The 19,290-nt window shown below is 52.5% G+C and overlaps 1 protein-coding gene across 1 annotated transcript in view; it reads left to right on the top strand.

Moving 5' to 3' along the window:
• Positions 1–19,290, top strand: part of KDM2B (lysine demethylase 2B) — a gene marked incomplete at both ends in the record, with an annotated part of 96,698 nt that overhangs the window by 11,660 nt on the left and 65,748 nt on the right. The window contains 2 exons of the mRNA XM_080717934.1: positions 8,983–9,161; positions 9,591–9,697. Coding sequence (XP_080574060.1) covers positions 8,983–9,161; positions 9,591–9,697 — 286 coding nt within the window. The remainder of the gene's footprint in view (positions 1–8,982; positions 9,162–9,590; positions 9,698–19,290) is intronic.

Below are 19,290 nucleotides of genomic sequence, written 5' to 3'. Positions count from 1 at the left end.
GGATTTGTCAGTCTGAGTTTGTGTCTCGTTAGGTTCGGCCATCCGTGGGGATCGCGGTCTCACAGCACTGAGATGGCGGCGCACGCTCGTCATCCCAGCATTCGGGAGGCCGAGACCGGAGGATCATGGTTCGCGGCCAGCCTCCGCTACTTAGTGAGGCCCTCTGCAGATCAGTGAGACCCGGTTTCAAAATAAAGAATTAAAAAATAGGGCTGGGGGTGGAGTTCAGAGGTAGAATGCCCTGGGTTCCATCCCCAGCACCACAAAACAAAACAAACAAACAAACAAACAAAAAACCCAGAAATATGCCCTTTCATAATTTCGGTAGCCAGAAATCTAAATCAAAAGTTGGCAGCATTGATTCCTTCTGGTGGCTCCCAGCGAGAAGCCTTCCGTCCCCTTCCATGGTGACCCCAGAATTCCTTGGCATGTGGACACATCATTCCAGTCTCTGTTCTCATGGCTGGCGCGCGCTCTCTCTCTCCCTCCCTCCCTCCCTCCCTCCCTCTCTCTCTCCACACACACACACACACACACACACACACACACACACACACACAGGACCTGCCTGTGAAGCACTGGTTTTAGGCCAGCCCTAAACCCAAGATGACCTCATCTTGAGGTCCTTAATTTAATTACATCTGTATAGACTTTTTCTTTTTTCCAAATAAGGTAATAGTCATAGGTTCTAGGTAAACGTGTATTTTTTGAGGGTGCTGGGGATCTAACCCAGGAAAAATTCTATTTCTGAGCTACACCCCCAGCTCTAGTTTATTCTTATTTTTAAAACAGGGTCTTCCTGAGCTGCTGAGACTGGACTCAAACCTGCGATCCTCCTGTCTCAGCCTCCCAAGTACTAGGTTCACAAGGAGTGTGCCACCACGTCTTGTCCTACATTTCTTTTTGTTGTTGTGCCGGGGATTCTACCTCTGAGTTACACCCCAGCCCTGTTTTAAGTGTTTATGTGAAGAGAGGGTCTTGCTGAGTTGCTGAGAGCCTTGCTCAGTTGTTGACGTTGGCTTCAAATCTGTGATCTTCCGTTTCGGCTTCCCTTGTCCTGGAATTACAAATTGTATCAACATACCTGGCTTTATACTTCTTTCTTTCTTTCTTTCTTTCTTTCTTTCTTTCTTTCTTTCTTTCTTTTTCTTTTTTTAACGGTACTGGGGATTCTATCTCTGAGCTACACCCCTTTTCCCTATTTTTTATTCTTTATTTTGAAACCGGGTCTCACTGAGTTGCAGAGGACCTCACTAAGTAGCTGAGGCTGTCCGCGAACTGTGATCCTCCGGTCTCAGCCTCCTGAATGCTGGGATTACAAGCGTGCGCCACCACGCCCGGCTCCAGCCCTTCTAATTTTTAAGCTGGGTCTTGTTCAACTGCTCAGGGTCTCATTAAGTTGCCCAGGCTGGCCTTCGGTCTGTGAGCCTCCTGTTTTAATTTTGCAAGCATTACAGGAGTACACCCCTGCACCTGGTTCAGATTTTTTTTTTTTGGTCATTATTCCCTAAATAGTACAGTATATAACTATATATGTAGCACTTAAATTATAGTTGGTATTATAAGAATTTGATGTGCCAGGCGTGGTGGCACACTCTTGTAATCCCTGCGCTTGGGAGGCAGAGACAGGAGGATCGGGGACATTCGAAGCCCCTTGCTGGCTTAAGAGAACCTGTTTCCAAATAAAAATATAAAAAGAGGTCTGGGAGTGTAGCCCGGAGGTTGAAGGGTTCCATTCCCAGTACCACACACAAAAAAAATATGATTCAATCCAAGCCTCATGGTACATGCCTGTAATCCCAGTATTTGGGAGGCTGAAAAAGGAGGATTGCAAGTTTGACAGCAGCCTCAGCAGTATAGTAAAATTCTTGGCAACCTTGTTTCTAAAAGAGAAAAAATAGCTGGGCGTGGTGGTGCACGCTTGCAGTCCCAGTACTTGAGAGACTAGGACAGGAGGATCACAGGTTCGAGGCCAGACTCAGTTACTTAGTGAGACTCTCCAGAATTCAGTGAGACCCTGTTTCAAAATAAAGGATAAAAAATAGGGCTGAGGGTGTAGTTCAGAGGTAGACTGTCCCTGGGTCCAATTCCAAGTACCAAAAAATAAATAAAATAAATAAAATGAAAGCTGGGCGTGGTGGCGCACGCTTGTCATCCCAGCATTCGGGAGGCCGAGACCAGAGGATCGCAGTTCGCGGACAGCCTCAGCTACTTAGTGAGGCCCTCTGCAACTCAGTGAGACCCGGTTTCAAAATAAAGAATAAAAATAATAGGGCAGGGGGTGTAGCTTGGAGGTCAAATGCCACTGGGTTCTACCTCCAGACCCGTAAAAATAAATAAATAAATAAATAAAATAGAAAAAAATAAATAAAATGAGCCGGGCGTGGTGGCGCACGCTTGTAATCCCAGCATTTGGGAGGCTGAGACTGGAGGATCATGGTTCGCGGACAGCTACTTAGGCCCTCTGCAACTTAGTGAAACCCTGTTTCAAAATAAAGAATAAAAAATAGGGTAGGGGGTGTAGCTCAGAGGTCGAATGCTCCTGGGTTCCATCCCCAGATCCTCAAATACATAAATAAATAAAAATAAACAAATAAATAAAATGGGTTGTGGGTATAGCTTGGAGGTAGAATGCCCCGGGTTCTATTTCTAGTAACACACACACACACACACACACACACACACACACACACACACACCACCCCGGATATAATGTATTCTGAAGGATGTGCGTGTATTTTATAGGCTATCACTTTATATAAGGAATTTAAGTATTCTTGGAATTTGGTATCTTTGGGGCTTTCTGAAATAATTCCCTCTTAGATACTGAGAGATGACTGTAATTAAAAATGAAATTGGCTACATTACCTCCCTGCAGGTACTTCTTGTATTTTATGTTTATTAACTCCTTTAAGTCTCAGGTCAACCTTTGGGCTGGCTACTATTTTTGTTCTTATATTACAGACAGGGAAACCAACAAAGAAATTTTAGAGGTCCAAAGCCGGGCGTGGTGGCGCACGCTTGTCATCCCCGCGCTTGGGGGGCGGAGACAGGAGGATCGCGCAGGTTCACCCTGTTTCCAAATAAAAATATAAAATAGGTCTGGGAGTGTAGCCCGGAGGTAGAAGGGCTTCCAGGAACCCCAGTACCACCAAAAAAAAAAAAAAAAAGAAAGAAAAAGAAAAAGAAAGAAATCCAAAGCACAGACAGGTTGGAGCCCAGCTGTACTTACAAAGTGATAGCTCAGCTGGGTATAGCAGTGCAGGCCTGTAATCCTAGTACTCAGGAGGCTGAGACCAGGGGATCGGAGGACAGCCTCAGCAACAGGTAGTGAGACTCAGCAGCCCAGGGATTCTGTTTCAGAATAAAAAATAAAAAGGGCTAGAGGTCCCAGTAATCGGGAGGCTGAGACCAGAGGATCGCGGTTCACAGACAGGAGGCCCTCCACAACTTAGTGAGACCCTGTTTCAAAATAAAGAATAAGCCGGGCGTGGTGGCGCACACTCGTAATCCCCGCACCTGGGAGGCTGAGACAGGAGGATCACACGGGTTCGAAGCCAGCCTCAGCTATTTAGTGAGGCTCTCAGCAACTTAGTGAGACCCTGTTTCCAAATAAAATATAAAAAAGGTCTGGGAGTATAGCCTGGAGGTAGAGGTAGAAAGCCTCTGGTACCACCAAAAAAAAAAAAAAAAAAAAAGAATAAAAAATTTATTTATTTATTTGTTTTGTGGTATTAGGGATGGAACCCAGAGACATTCTACTTCCAAGCGATACTCCCAGCCCTGTTTTTTTTTTTTTTTATTCTTTATTTTGAAACAGGGTCTCACTGAGTTGCAGAGGGTCTCACTAAGTAGTAGGTAAGGCTGGCCATGAACAGCGATCCTCCTGTCTCAGCCTTCCAAATGCTGGGGCTCGAGGTTGAATACCCCTGGGTCCCATCTCCATACCTGCAAAAACGGGGTCGGGGGTCGGGGGAGGCTGGGGATACAGCTCAGCGGTGGAATGCCCGGAGTTCAGTCCCCAATCCTCCCCCCCCAAAAAAAGTCTTATGATTAGCCTTCATTGTGACTAGCCTTCCATGGTGACTGGTCAGAGCCTCCAGGGCTGTGATTTAAGTACTTTTATCCCAAGTACTAAAGTTCTACTTAGTACTTTTAGCCCAGTAACTTCTCTGAACTTGACCTTGAGCAAGGTTAGAGTGAGAGGTGGACAAGGGGGTGTGCTGGGGCTCAGGCAGCAGGTTCTCTGCCAGGGGGACCTCCCAGAAAACCTGTGGGGGAACACCTATTCCAGGTGCCCTGGTTAAGGAAGGCCCGGCAAAGAGTGCCAAGATCCCAGCCAAAATTTCCCGAAGGCCAGGGATGCCCCCTGCTGGATCTGTACCTGCTGGTCATAAAAACAAAGCCGGTCTTTGGATCTACTTTCCCAGGACCTGGGGGCTGGGGAGCTGGCCTCTGCCAGCGAGGGCCCTTTGTTTTCAGCCCCAGCATGGGGTCAGTCTTACAGGGGCAGGAGGAGAGTCAGCTCTGCTATTGGACTGAATTGGCTTCTAATTCCTGTTCTGAGCTGGGCAGGCTGGCGCATGCTTGTGAGCCCAGTACTTGGGAGGTTGAGACAGGAGGATCTTGGGTTTGAGGTCAGCCTCAACAAGCAGGGAGACTTTCAGCAACCTGGTGAGATCCTGTTTCCAAATAAAAATAAAAGAGGGCCGGGCGTGGTGGCGTCCGCTTGTCATCCCAGCATTCGGGAGGCTGAGACCGGAGGATCGCGGTTCGCGGACAGCCCCAGCTACTTAGTGAGGCCCTCTGCAACTCAGTGAGACCCGGTTTCAAAATAAAGAATAAAAAATAGGGCTGAGGGTGTAGCTCAGAGTCGAATGCCCCTGGGTTCCATCCCCAGACCCGCCAAAAAAAAAAAAAAAATAGGACTGGAGGTGTAGCTCTAAAGTAGAAAGCCCCTGGGTTCAGTCTCTAGTAACACACACACACACACACACACACACACACACACACTCACACACACTCACACACACACAGACACACACAGACACACACACACTCACACACACACTCACAGACACACACACACTCACACACACAGACACACACAGACACACACTCACACACAGACACACACACACAGACACACACAGACACACACACACAGACACACACACACACACAGACACACACACAGACACACACTCACACACACACAGAGACACACACACAGACACACACTCACACACACAGACACACACACACAGACACACACAGACACACACACACAGACACACACAGACACACACACACAGACACACACACACAGACACACACACACTCACACACACAGACACACACACAGACACACACACACAGACACACACACACAGACACACACACACTCACACACACACAGACACACACACACACACACACCAGCTCTGCTGCTCACCGACTGGGTTTGGTTTTGTTTTGTTTTGTTTTGTTTTGTTTTTTTGTGGTACTGGGGATGGAACCCGGGGACATTCTACCTCCGAGCTATGCCCCCAGCCCTCTTTTTTATTCCTTGTTTTGAAACATGGTCTCACTGAAACCGGGCGTGGTGGTGCACGCTTGTCATCAGCACTTGGGAGGATGGCGCGGGTTTGAAGCCAGCCTCAGCTACTTAATGAGGCTCTCAGCATCTTAGTGAGACCCTGTTTCCAAATAAAATAGAAAATAGGTCTGGGAGTGTAGCCCAGAGGTAGAAAGCCCCTGGGTTCTACCTCCAGTACCACACACACACACACACACAAAAAAAAACCCATGGTCTCACTGCATTGCAAAGGGCCTCAGTAAGTAGCTGAGGCTGTTTGCAAGCTGCAGTCCTCCTGTCTCAGCCTCCCCAAATCTGGGATTACAAGCATGCACCACCACACCCCGCTAATGGACTGGGTATTCTTGCACAAATGAGTTGTTGAGCATCGGTTTCTCATCCATCAAATTGGTATCAGTAAAGTTCCAGCTCACAGAGCCGTGTTCAGGAGAAAACAGTAGAGGGCGTGCTCATATGTTGGCCTAAGCAAATGTGCAAAGTGTATCTCCCGAGAGCCAGGCCTGGTGGTCTATGCCTGTAAACCCAGTCGCTGGGAGGCTGAGACAAGAGGATTGCAGATTTTTGCTGCCAGCCTCAGCAGTTTAGCAAAGCCCTCTGCAACTTCATGAGACCCTGTTTCAAAATACAAAAAATAAAAAAAATAAAATATATCTGGGCGTGGTGGCACACGCTTGTAATCCCAACGCTTGAGAGGCTGAGACAGGAGGATCGCGCAGGTTCGAAGCCAGCCTCGACTACTTAGTGAGGCTCTCGGCAACTTAGTGAGACCCTGTTTCCAAATAAAATAGAAAATAGGGCTGGTGGGGGGTGTAGCCCAAAGGTAGACTCTGGGTTCGATCCCTAGTACCATGAAAAAAAAAAATAGGGCTGGGGTATAGTTTAGAGGTAGAGTGCCCCTGGGTTCAACCCCCAGTACCAAAAAAGAAAAGAAAAGGAAAAAAAGAAAAAACCAAAAACCAAAAAAACAACTCAACCGGGCAGGATGATACATATATACCTGTAATCCCAGGTCCTGGGAGGCTGAGATAGACGGATTGTAGGTTCGCAGCCAGCCTCAGCAACGTAGTGAGGTCCTCAGCATCTTAGCATAACTGTTTCAAAATAAAAATAAGCTGGTATGGTGGTGCACGTTTGTAATCCCAGTACTTGGGAGGCTGAAACAGGAGGATCACAAGCCCCAGCTACTTAGTGAGGCCCTCTGCAACTTAGTGAGATGCTGTTTCCAAATAAAGAATAAAAATTAGGGCTGGGGATGTACCTCGGAGGTAGAATGCCCCTGGGTTCCATCTCCAGTATGAAGGAGGAAAAGGAGAAGGAAGGAAGGAAAGAAAGAAAAAAAGAAAATCGGAATCTGTTGCGTTATCTCTGGGCCTAGGTTTCCTTGTTTGTAAGGTCCCTGGCTTGTGAAAATGTGATCCTCAACTCCCAGATAAGAACAGCAGCTCTAAGGGCCTCAGGGTTACTTTTATTGTCTAGTTCCTACTGTGTGAAAGGTACTGTGTTTATTTACTCAACAAATATTGACCTTTGGCCTGTTACAGGATAGGTTCTACGCCCAGAGCTGGGCAAGAATTAACCACGTCGGGGACCAGGTTCAGTGAGAGTCTTCTCTGTTCAAGGGGCTTTCTCTGTGAAGAGGCCGCCCGCCTATAATCCCAGGATTTGGGAGGCTGAGACGAGGATCATGGGTTAGAGGACAGTCTCAGCACGTTAGTGAGACTCTCATCAACCCAGTGAGGTGCTGTTTTAAAATAAGAATAAAGCAGGGCTGGGGGTGTAGCTCGGAGGCAGAGGCCCTTGGGTTCAATCCCTAGTACCCCCCCCCCAAAAAAAAGTCAGAAAGTAAACATTGCAGGCTCTGCGGCCCTGCACTTTCTGTCCCAACGGCTCAGCTCCAGTGTCATGGTAGCAAGTGGCCCTAGACAACACCCCACGGTATCACTGAGTTGCCAAGGGCTTCACTAAGTAGCTGAGGTTGGCCATGAACCACGATCCTTCTATCTCAGCCTCCCAAATGCTGGGATTACAAGTGTGCGCCAACATGCCGGGCCTAATTTATTCTTTTTGTGGTACTGGGGATTGAACCTAGGGGCATTCTACTTCTGAGCTATACTTCCAGCCCCCCCCCCCCTTTTTTCTGTGGTACTGGGGTTCCTGGAAGCCCTGCTACCTCCGGGCTATACTCCCAGACCTATTTTTACATTTTTATTTGGAAACAGGGTCTCTTAAGCCTGCGTGGCTGACTTCCAACCTGCACGATCCTCCTGTCTCCGCCTCCCAGGCGCCGGGATTACAAGAGTGCGCCACCACGCCTGGCTACTTCCAGCCCTTTTTATTTCTTATTTGGAAACAGGGTCTCACTAGGTTGAGAAGAGTCTCACTCATACCTGTGGCTGTCCTTGAATCTGTGATCCTCCTGTCGCAGCCCCCAAGTCTTGGGATGACAAGCGTGTGCAGCCACGCCTGGCTCCTGTTCATTAATCTGCTGCCTTGAGGCGGGTTCTGTTCAAGATACTCTGTACTAACAAGCAAGGTGACAAAGTTGCCACCTGCTTACAGTCTGTAGGGAAGAAAGTGTGTGGGGTGCACCTTGTAATCCCTGTACTTGGGGATGCTGAGACAGGAGGATCCCAGGTTTGCTGACAGCCTCAGCTCCTTAGTGAGAACCTTGAAAGATTAGTGAGACCCTGTTTCCAAATGAAGAATAAAAAATAGGGCTGGGGTGTGTGTGCTCAGAGGTAGAATGTCCCTGAGCCCAATCCCAAGTAGCCGCAAAAAAAAAAAAAAAATAGACGGGCGTGGTGGCATGCACTTGTTATCCCTGCGCTTGGGAGGAGGAGACAGGAGGATCGTGCAGGTTCGAGACCCTGTTTTCAAATAAAAAATATAAAAATAGGTCTGGGTGGAAGAGTTCCATCCTCAGTACCACCAAACAATAATAATAATAAATAATAATAATAATATAAAATAATAATAATGCTTTGTATTTTTTTTTTTTGGTGGTACTGGGGGTGGAACTCAGAGGCTTTCTACTTCCGGGCTATGCTCCCAGACCCATTTTCTATTTTATTTGGAAACAGGGTCTCACTAAGTTGCTGAGAGCCTCACTAAGTAGCTGAGGCTGGGTTCGAACCCGTGCGATCCTCCTGTCTCAGCCTCCCAAGCACAGGGATGACAAGCGTGCCCACGCCGGCTTTACTGCTTTGATGTGCTGATGGAGGCGCTTGGGGCTGGAGAAATCTGGGGTCAGGACACTGGCAGGCTGAGCCTGTGAGCAGACCTGAAGGAGAGCGCGCAGAGTGGGCAGCCCTGGGGAGGAGCCGTGTCGTCCTGTGGGCGCCTGGGGCCCGCGCGAGTGGCCGGCGTGTGGCTTGTGACCCCAGGGAGCCGGCGGCTGGTGGACGTGATGGACGTGAACACGCAGAAGGGCACGGAGATGAGCATGTCGCAGTTCGTGCGCTACTACGAGACGCCCGAGGCGCAGCGCGACAAGCTGTACAATGTCATCAGCCTGGAGTTCAGCCACACCAAGCTGGAGCACCTGGTGAAGAGGCCCACCGTGGTAGGTCCCGCGGACAGGCCACGCCCACCAGGCCACGCCCACAGCCCCTCCCACCTGGCCCGTCCTGACCGCCCCGCCCCTCCTGGGTCTGGCCTGCCTGGCCCACACCGCAGTTGGGCCCGCCCTCTGGCCACGCCCCGCGGCTGGGCCCGCCCCCGCTGGCCACGCCCTTAGGTGGCCTCACTCCACCCAGATGGCTCCGCCCTGTAGGTGGGCCTGTTCCACCCCAGCTGGACCCCCTCTGTACAAGCGGCCCCGCCCACTAGGTGGCCCCGCCCCGGGAGGGTGGGTGTGTCAGCTGCTGGTCCCCTGGGAGGGAGGGAGGGGATGCTTCGGCCCTGGGGGGGCACAGCTCAGGGCCCCCAGAGACTCCTGGGTGCTGTGTCCTGGCTATGGGGGCAGGAGCGCTAATGGCGGCCTGGCTTGCAGGTGGACCTGGTCGACTGGGTGGACAACATGTGGCCCCAGCACCTGAAAGAGAAGCAGACGGAAGCCACGAACGCCATCGCGGAGATGCAGTACCCCAAAGTGAAAAAGTAAGGCCGCCGGGGCGGGCGGCTGCCGCTCGGGTGTCCACCTGCCTGGCGGCTTGGCGGCCGCGGGGCTGCGCGGGGCCCGCGCTGGTGGGCCGGAGGGCGCCCGCTTCCTGGGATGCCGGTTCTGCTTTGTGCCTCTGTCCGGCCCAAGGACCAAGGGCGGGCGGACACAATCTGAGGCTGAGACGGACGGGAGCCGCCTCCGTGTGCATCTGTGTGTGTGTGCGCGCGAGTGTGTGTGCGCGTGCGCGCGAGTGTGTGTGTGTGTGCGTGTGTGTGTGTCCGCAAAGCCTTGGTCTATGGCGTCCTGTGACAGCGAGTCCTGAGTGGGTTTTCAGCGTGGACACTGCTTTGGGCCTGTGACTGGGCTCCCGTCTGGTTTCTTTTCCCTGGTTGAGATGTCTAATCTCAAAGAACATTTCCTGAACAAAGTCCAGACTCAGTCTTTTGGTTTCTTGGTGGTACTAGGGATGGAACCCAGGGACGTTCTACCTCAGAGCTACACCCCCAGCCCTATTTTAATTTTTTTTTGGGGGGGGCAGTACTGGGGATGGAACCTAGGGGCATTCTACCTCCGAGTTACACTCCCAGCCCTGTTTTTTATTCTTTACTCTGAAACCAAGTCTCAGTGAGTTGCAAAGGGCCTAAGTAGCTGAGGCTGGCTGCGAACTGGGATCCTCCTTTCTCAGCCTCCCAAATGCTGGGATGACAAGTGTGTGCCACCAAGCCCGGGTCCTATTTTACTTATTTTGAAACCAGGGCTCCTGAAGTTGCTGAGGGCCTCAGTAAGTAGCTGAGGCTGGCCGTAAACCTGCGATCCTCCTGTCTCAGCCTCCCAGGTACTAGGATTACAGTCGTGTGCCACCTTGCCTGGCCCCAATCAGTTCATACCAGAAGTGTCTTGGGTGGCGACCTCCAGGAGGAGGTCGGCGCAGGCTGGGAAGGTGACCCAGGTCAATAGCAGTGACCTTGTTAGGCAGGGGCACCTGGTGGGCTCTTCATGTTGATGGAGGAAGTCACCTTTGGGGTTTCTACCAGCTCCCTAAGTTGCTGAGGCTGGCTCTGAGCTCCCATCCCTACAGGGGATGGAGCTACTGGCTGGCCTGGGCGGGGTTAACACTCCGGGCTGCCAACTGAAGTTATCTCTAAGCCGGGTGCTGTGGCCCATGCCTGTCATTCCCATACTTGGGAGGTTGAGCGAGGAGGATCCCAGGTTCCCAGGACAGCTCCAGCAGCAACTTAGCGAGATCCTGTTTCAAAATTAAAATAAATAAAAAGGGCTGGGAGTAGTGGAGCTCAGAGGTAGAAAGTCCCTGGGTTCAATCCTCATTACCACCAAAAAAAGAGAAAAAAAGAAAAAAGAGAAAGAAAGGGAGAAAGAAAGAAAGCAAAAAAGCAGGCTTTTGGCTGTGTCGGCCTGGATCCAGCAGCCTCTGGACTTAGCCCTGCGGCCAGCACCGCCCCGGGAACTTCCAGGCTGGGACCGACCCTACCCCTTCATCCAGTGGGAACTGAATGCTGAGCGCCTGCCCGGCTCTGCAAGGGATTCCAGCTCACCGGTCCTGGCTTCTTGAGGTTTTGCCTTCAGCAACCCCCTCTTTCTCTCTCCTTCTGCTTATTTACTTGGTGGACGATTTTCTTTGTCCCTGAGCCAGAGCTCCGTCCGTCCGTCCGTCCGTCCATCCATCCCTTGGCTCTGGGCTGCATCAGAGGCAGAGGCGGGGCTCCAGGCGGGGATGGGGAGGGAGGGTGGCAGAGTTCGTTTTCAATTCCGTTTGCTTCTGGTTCAGTTGCAGCAAGGCTTACAGAAGCGGAGGGTAGGAAGAAGAGATATGAAGAAGGAGCCCCGTAGCTCGGGGGCCACAGCTTGGTCCGCATCCTGGGCGGGGGCCGCAGGTGCCAGGAGGAGGACAGGCGGGGGGGCCCTTCTGGGCTGGTGTTGTCTAGAGGGCTTCTGGGAATGGACACTTAGACTGGGCTTCGGGGCCGCTGGGAGGGCTGGGGGAGGGACGGAGGAAGAGTGTTATGAGACGTGCAGCTGGAAGAAAGGGTGTGGGTCTTTGACTACTCAGGCGCAAAGCATGGCTGCTACTGATCGATGAATTGATTCACTTGGTCAGTGTATCTGCACCTGATTGGTGCTGGGCACTGGGCTAAGGCGAGGTGGCGGTGCCTGATGAGATCACTGTCCTCGTACACCAGGGGGGAGACAGATGTTAGTCCACCAGTCGGAGAAACACCTGGAAGCACCTGACATGGTGTTGCACGCCTATAATCCCAGTCTGTGGGAGGCGGAGACAGGAGTATTTGCAGGTTCAGGACCAGCCTTCAGTGAGACCCTCCGCAACCTGGCAAGACCTTGTTTCAAAACAAAACAAAAAAAAGAGACCGGTGTGGTGCCGCACGCTATAATCCCAGCACTTGGGAGACGGAGCCGTACTGAGTTGCTAAGTCTGCCTTTGAACCTGGAAGCCTCCTGTGTTAGTCTTCCAAATACTGGCATGACGGGCTTGTGCCACCATGCCCAGCTTTGAGTTTTCTCCGCAACTCAGTGAGACCTTGTTTCAAAATAAAGAATAAAAAATCGGGCTAGGGCTATACCTCGGAGGTGGAATGGCCCTACGTTCAATCGCCAGCACCACAAAATAAATAAATAAATAAATAAATAAATAAATAAATAGGCAAAGCACATACCTGCTAATGAATCCAATCATTTCGAAAGACTTTTTTTTTTTTTTGTAGTTCTGAGGATTGAACCCCAGAGGCATTCTACCTCTGAGCTCTACCCCCAGCCCTATTTTATTTTCATTTTTTGAAACAGGGTTTCGCTAGGTGGATGAGAGCCTCACTACTTGCTGAGGCTGTCCTCGAACCTGTGATCCTCTTGTCTCAGCCTCCCAGATACGGGGATGACAGGCCCGCGCCACCATGCTCAGCTTCCAAAGGGTTTAGCGTTTTACCTCACAAGCAGATTCTAGACGGTTGTATGGAACAGGCTTTGCCATAAAAGACACAGGAAGCAGCTCCCTGTCCTGAGCTTTGACCGCTGTGAAATGGCTTCAGTGTTTGAATGCCCGGATGATGGGGCTCTTTAAAGGGTAAAATGAATTCTCATGTATTCACATGCAACAGCTCTTGTTGTTGTTATTTGTGTGTATGGTACTGCAGGTGGAACCCAGGGTCATTCTATATCCACCCCAACCCTGTTTTTTTTTTTTTTTTTTTTTTTTGTGTGTGTGTGTGTGGTACTGGGGGTGGAACCCAGAGGCTTTCTACCTCCGGCCTATACTCCCAGACCTGTTTTTGGCAACAGGGTCTCACTAAGTTACTGAGAGCCTCACTAAGTAGCTGAGGCTGGCTTCGAACCTGTGCCATCCTCCTGTCTCAGCCTCCCAAGTGTGGGGATTACAAGCGTGCACCACTATGCCCGGCTTCCAACCCTGTTTTTAATTGGTTTCACTAAGTTGCTGGGAGTCTCACTACTTGCTGAAGCTGTCCTCAAACCTGTGATCCTCCTGTCTCAGCCTCCCATGTCCTGGGATTATAAATAGGTGCCATGCCTGGCTCTATTTTACTTTTTGTGTGTGTGTGTGTGTGTGTGGGTCTGGGGATGGAACCCAGGGGTATTCGACCTCTGAGCTACACCTCCTGCCCTATTTTTTATTCTTTATTTTGATACAGGGTCTCACTGAATTGCAGAGGGTCTCACTAAGAAGCTGAGGCTGTCCGCGAACTGAGATCCGGGTCTCAGCCTCCCAATGCTGGGATGACGAGCGTGCGCCCCCACATCTGGCTCATGCTTGGCTCTGTTATTAATGTTAATTCTTGAATACTTAGAACCTATTAGTTAACATTGCTGAGTAGCCCCAGGGAATGGTGTTTGGTCAAAGGATGGAGAAATTTGATTTCTGCCCTCGCTGAGGCCCCTGGACTGTTTTGGGGAAGGGCGTGGGGACCAGGTCGGGGAAGGAGGTGGCCTCGGTGACTCGGAGGGTTGGGCTTGAGTTGAGCTGGGTAAGTCTGCGTGGTTGAGGCTTGGCGGAAACGTCTCCACTGTTTGTTAGACTCAGGGGACTCCCAGATGGGGGGGGTGAGCGGCGAGTGCCACCGCTGAACAGGCTGTGACCAGGATGAGGGGCCGTACTTCAGAGCCTCAGCATCCCATCTGGCAAATGGGACGATCCTGGGAGTGTTCACAAGCCCTTCGTAGGGCTCTGGTGAAGTTTGGATGAAATAATACTTATCATTGTTTCTGGTTAATGGGTGTTTATCTCTCTCTCTCTCTTTTTTTTTTTTTTTTTGGTGGTACTGGGGGTGGAACCCAGGGGCTTTTTACCTCCGGGCTATACTCCCAGACCTTTTTTATATTTTATTTGGAAACAGGGTCTCACTAAGTTGCCGAGAGCCTCACTAAGTAGCTGAGGCTGGCTTCGAACCTGCGCGATCCTCCTGTCTCAGCCTCCCAAGTGCGGGGATTACAAGCGTGCGCCACCACGCCCGGCTTTTTTTTTTTTTTTTTTCCAGTACTGGGGATGGAACCCAGGGCCATTCATCCTCTGAGCTCCACCCCCAGCCCAATTTTTTATTCTTTATTTTGAAACAGGGTCTCACTGAGTTGCAAAGGGCCTCACTAAGTAGCTGAGGCTGGCCGCGAACCGCGATCCTCCGGTCTCAGCCTCCTGAATGCTGGGATTACAAGGGTGGCCACCATGTCCCACAGGTGTTTATTTTAGTAAATTCTCACAGTAATTTTGTGTGTGTATGGGGGCCACTGGGGATTAAACCAGGGGCATTCTACCACTGAGATATACCCTCTGCCCAATTTTATTTATTTATTTATTTACTTTTGGTGCTAGGATTAAACTCAGGGTCATTTTAACCACTGAGCTACATCCCCAGCCCTAACTTTTTTTTTTTCGGGGGGGTGGTACTGGGTATTGGACTCAGAGGCATTCTACCTTCAAACTACACCACTAGCCCCATTTTCTTTCTTATTTGAAAATAAAGTCTTGCTAGGTTAATGAGAGTCTCAGTACTTGCTGAGGCTGTCCTTGAGCCCGTGATTCTCCTGTCTCAGCCTTCCAGGTACTGGGATTACAGGGGTGCACTACCACGCCTGGCTCCCCACTCCTATTTTTAATTTTAAAATTTGAAGCCGGGCGTGGTGGGCACGCTTGTCATCCCCGCGCTTGGGAGGCAGAGACAGGAGGATCGCGCGGGTTCGAAGCCAGCCATGCGCGCTGGCTTAGGAGACCCTGTTTCCAAATAAAAATGTAAAAATAGGACTGGAGTGTATGTTAGCCCGGAGGTAGAAGGGCTTCCAGGAACCCCAGTACCACCAAAAAAAAAAAAAAAAAAAAAAAAATTGAAACAGGGTGTCACTAAGTAGTGAAGGCCAGTTAGTAGCAGGGGCTGGGCAGGGGATCCTCCTGTTTCACCCTCCCTCAGTAATCCCTATTTTATTTTTTATTGGCTAAGTTGCCGAGAGAGCCTTTGCTAAATTGCGGAGGCTGCCCTCAAACCTGTGAGCTGCCTGTCTCAGCCTTCCAGATACTGGGATACAAGCACGGGCTGCCACACCTCGCTCCTACAAGAATTCTAAGATAGTGGGGTGTGGTGGCGTTTGCCTACAATCTCAGTACATGGGAGGCTGAGACTGGAGGCTGCCAGGTTCACGGCCTGTAGTGGTGAGGCCCTGTGCAACCTAGATCCTGTTTCAAAATAAAATAGGAAGCCGGGCGTGGTGGCGCACGCTTGTAATCTCAGCATTCAGGAGGCAAAGACTGGAAGGATCGTGGTTCGCGGACAGCCTCAGCTACTTGGAGAGGACCTTTACAACCCAGTGAGACCCTGTTTCAATGTAAAGAATTAAAAATAGGGCTGGGAAGCCGGGCGTGGTGGCGCACGCATGTAATCCCAGCATTCCGGAGGCTGAGACCAGAGGATCACGGTTGGCAGAGTGAGGCTGTCCGCAATTTAGTGAGATCCTGTTTCAAAAAAAAGAATAAAAAATAGGGCAGGGGATGTAGCTCAGAGGTCAAATGCCTCTGGGTTAAATCCCCAGACCCACAAAAATAAATAAATAAATAAATAAATAAATAAGTAAGTAAGTAAGTAAATAAATAAGCAGGGCGTGGTGGCGCACACTTGTAATCCCAGCATTTGGGGGTCTGAGACCAGAGGATTGCAGTTCTCTGACAGCCTCAGCTCTTTAGTGAGGCCCTCCGCAACTTAGTGAGACCCTGTTTCAAAACAAAGAACAAAATAGCCGGGCGTGGTGGCTTGTAATCCCGGCGCTTGGGAGGCTGAGACAGGAGGATCGCATGGGTTTGAAGCCAGCCTCGGCTATTTGGTGAGGCTTTCGGCAATTTAGCAAGACCCTGTTTCCAAATAAAATATATTTTAAAAAAGGTCTGGGAGTATAGCCTGGAGGTAGAAAGCCTCTGGGTTCCACCCCTAGTACCACCAAAAAAAAAAGAACAAAATAAAGAATAAAGAAATGGACGTGGTGGCGCATGCTTGTAATCCCAGTACTTGAGAGGCCAAGACAGGAGGATTGCAGGTTCAAAGCCAGCCTCGGCAGCTTAGTGAGACCCTGTTTCCAAATAAAACATAAAATAGATCTGGAGGTATAGCATGGAGGTAGAAGGCTCCGGGGTTCCATCCCCAATACCACCAAAAAATAAAGAAAGTATAAAAATATGGCTGGGGGTGTAGCTCGGTGGTAGAATGTCCTGGGGTTCCACCCCCAGTACCACAAAATAAGATAAAATAGGGTCAGAGGGGTAGCTTAGAGGTAGAATGCCCCTGATTTCAACTCCCAGTACAAATAAATAAGTTAATAAATATATATTCTTCGATGGAGGTAGCCACGAAAGGGTGGCCCCAGAGCCGATCAGAGTGCAGCCTTGGGCCTTCCTGGCTGGTTGGAGGGACCAGGAACTAGCTCAGAGAAGGCAAGTAAGTTGCCCAAGGTCACACAGCCCGCCTCCCGCCTCCCAGTCGGCGCCTCCTTCTGTCTTCCTTTCTGCGGCCTCCCGGACCTCCTAGCACGCAGGGACCTTCCAGGCAGGTGGCTTTGCGGGGATGTCACCCCAGCACCCGATGCAGTGGCAGGCCCTCCCCTGGTGGCTGCGCGGTGTTCGGTTTCAGCACGGGGATGAGCGAGGACCTCGGAGACAGGCGATGGGCCCTTGTCCCCGGCCACCGAGGGTAACCGCGGGGTGGCGGGGTGGGGGTGAGGGTGGCCCCGCTGGTGTCCTGGCGCCTCTTTGTGTCTCCCTGGATGCCTGCCTTCGTGCCCACCACCTGCGCCCGCCCTCTGACCTCGGGGACACTGGACGGGGCCTTCTGGGGGAGAGGAGGAGACTTTCCCTTAAGTTGGAGGGAAGATGGCCGAGCGGAGCTGCCCTTCGCCTCTGCAGACCCTGAAGTTGGTGCAGGTGCAGCGCCCCCTCTCCCGGCTCCTCCCTGCCACCTCGGCGGAGGGCGGGAAACGCTCCAGGCTGGCAGGGCTTGCAGTGGCTAACCTGGAGGGCGCCCTCCTTCCCGCACAGAGCCACCCGGGCCGGGGTGTCCGCCTGGTGGCCGGCCGGGGAGGGGCCGCCAGGACGCTGCGGAATCCGGGGCGGCGGCGGCGGCAGGGGAGGTTGGCAGCCGTGGCACCGAGCCGGGCGCCCATGTGACTGCGGTGTGCTTGAGAAGAGGAATCTGTGGAGGTCAGAGCAGAGGCATCACGCCGGAGCCAGCAGGAGCCCGGGGAGCCCGGGGAGCCCGGGGTCCGCGCCCGGCCGCCCTCGGGGTGGCCTGCGGGTTAGGGTTAGGGTTAGTGCTGCGGGGACCTGGACAGAGCCACCCTGCCACAGCCTGCCAGCGGCTCCAAGGCGAGCGGTCACGGGGTGGGAGGGGTGGCCAGGAAATGAGGGACAGCGGGAGGAGGGGCCTCCTCAGGAGGGGCGGGTCTGAGAGTGGCGCCCCCAGGCCCCGAGGGCCTCCGGGGATGCGGAGATCAGACACGGCGCAACTCGGAGAACTTTCCTGCATTACAGCTGCTAGGAGATTCCCATTTCCCACGTGCTAGGGAGATAGGGGCTGGGGCCGGAATGCAGTGACCATCCGGGCTTCCTGGGGCTGCAGCGGCTCGGGATCTGTCCCCATGCTGTACGTCCTGGGGGAGCATGCAGCTGCAGGCTGGAGGAAGCAGGATTTGGGGCTCTCCCCTCCGGACACACACACCCTGAATGTGTTCCCCCAAACTGTGTTCAGCCGAGGCCCAGAGAGGGTGGAAACCAAGGTTAGATTAAAAAAAAAAAAGAACCCTAAACCTAGACGAAGAGGTGGTTTTAGGAAAACAAGGACTAATATTTTGAAGTGGTGCCTAGAGAGGAGAGGCCGGTGTGGTCTGTGGGGGTGGGGTGGGGTGAGACTCAGGACCCCCCTAGTCCTTGGACCGGGGAGGATTCCGGAATGGAGGTTCCGCCTGGGGCTCCCCCGGCTGGCCCGGGCGGGCGGGCAGGGCGTGGAGCCCAGAGTGAGGACTTCGCAGCCCCGGTGCCAGCTTCGTGCCGGCCTGCTCCTGGACTGTCAACTACCCCTCCGATGGGGTTGCTAGGCAGCGGGGCTCTGATGTATGGGGAGGCCTTCTGATTTGCCAGCCTCCTGCAGACACATGGTTAAGGCTCCTTCCAGCCTATCCGGAGGAGGGACGCGGGCACGCTGCCTGCATACTGCCGAGCCCCGGGTCCACCTGAGCGCAAGGTGCCAAAGGCGGCCAGCGGGAGGGGGCCCCTGGAGCCCCGCCACCTTCCAGCCGGCTCAGCCTCCCTTTTTCTCCACCCCGCGCCCTGCTGGCTCCTCCCAGCCCGTCCCCGCCCCATCCCTCCCCTCTTCCCCAAACCAAAGCTAAGTGCAGCCGGAAAAGAGGTCAGTGGGGTAAGCCTGCGTGCGCTCGGGCCTCGGGCGCCTAGGTGCTTGGGCATGGGAGGGGGCTGCCCCGTCTGTGCTGCCTGGGGCTCCTGTGGGAAGGGGCGAGTGGCGGGGGCCCCGGGCACTGTTGTCTGCCGGGCCTGGACTTGGCATCTTGCTTTGCGACCCTTCCTAAAGCTCTTCCTACCTCCAGGAGAACGGGGACTGGGAAGGACGGACTCCCAGGCTCTCCTGATGCTCCGAAGGGAGGAGAGCCCCTGGCGGGCTCTTTCTTCCCCCGGCACACACCCTCCGTCCAGCCTTTAAGGCTTGTGCTCTCTCCCCTCTCTCTCTGCTTGGCCACCCGCACCCACCCACCCAGGGCTAGGGTTAGGGTTTGTTGATCTTTACTGGGAAAAAAAAAAACAGCGTTACCGAGATAAAATTCCCATACCACTCACCCATGAAAAGTAATGTGATCCCCTGGTTTTTAGCATATTCTCGGAGTTCTGCAACCACAGTCAATTTTAGAACCCTGGAATGAAACCCTGTTATTCAGTCGCCTGGCTCCTCTTCCCTCCAGCCCCGGGAGCCCTGGCCGCCCCTGGTGCCCCCGCCACCTCTGGACGCTGCGGCTGGGGGGGGGGGTCGTGCGCCGTGGGGAGTCCCCCACGTCTTGGCTATCCGGC

The sequence above is a fragment of the Muscardinus avellanarius genome (assembly GCF_963383645.1).
Source record: "Muscardinus avellanarius genome assembly, chromosome: 21".
NCBI lineage: Eukaryota > Metazoa > Chordata > Mammalia > Rodentia > Gliridae > Muscardinus > Muscardinus avellanarius.
This window is presented reverse-complemented; position numbering and strand designations above follow the sequence as displayed.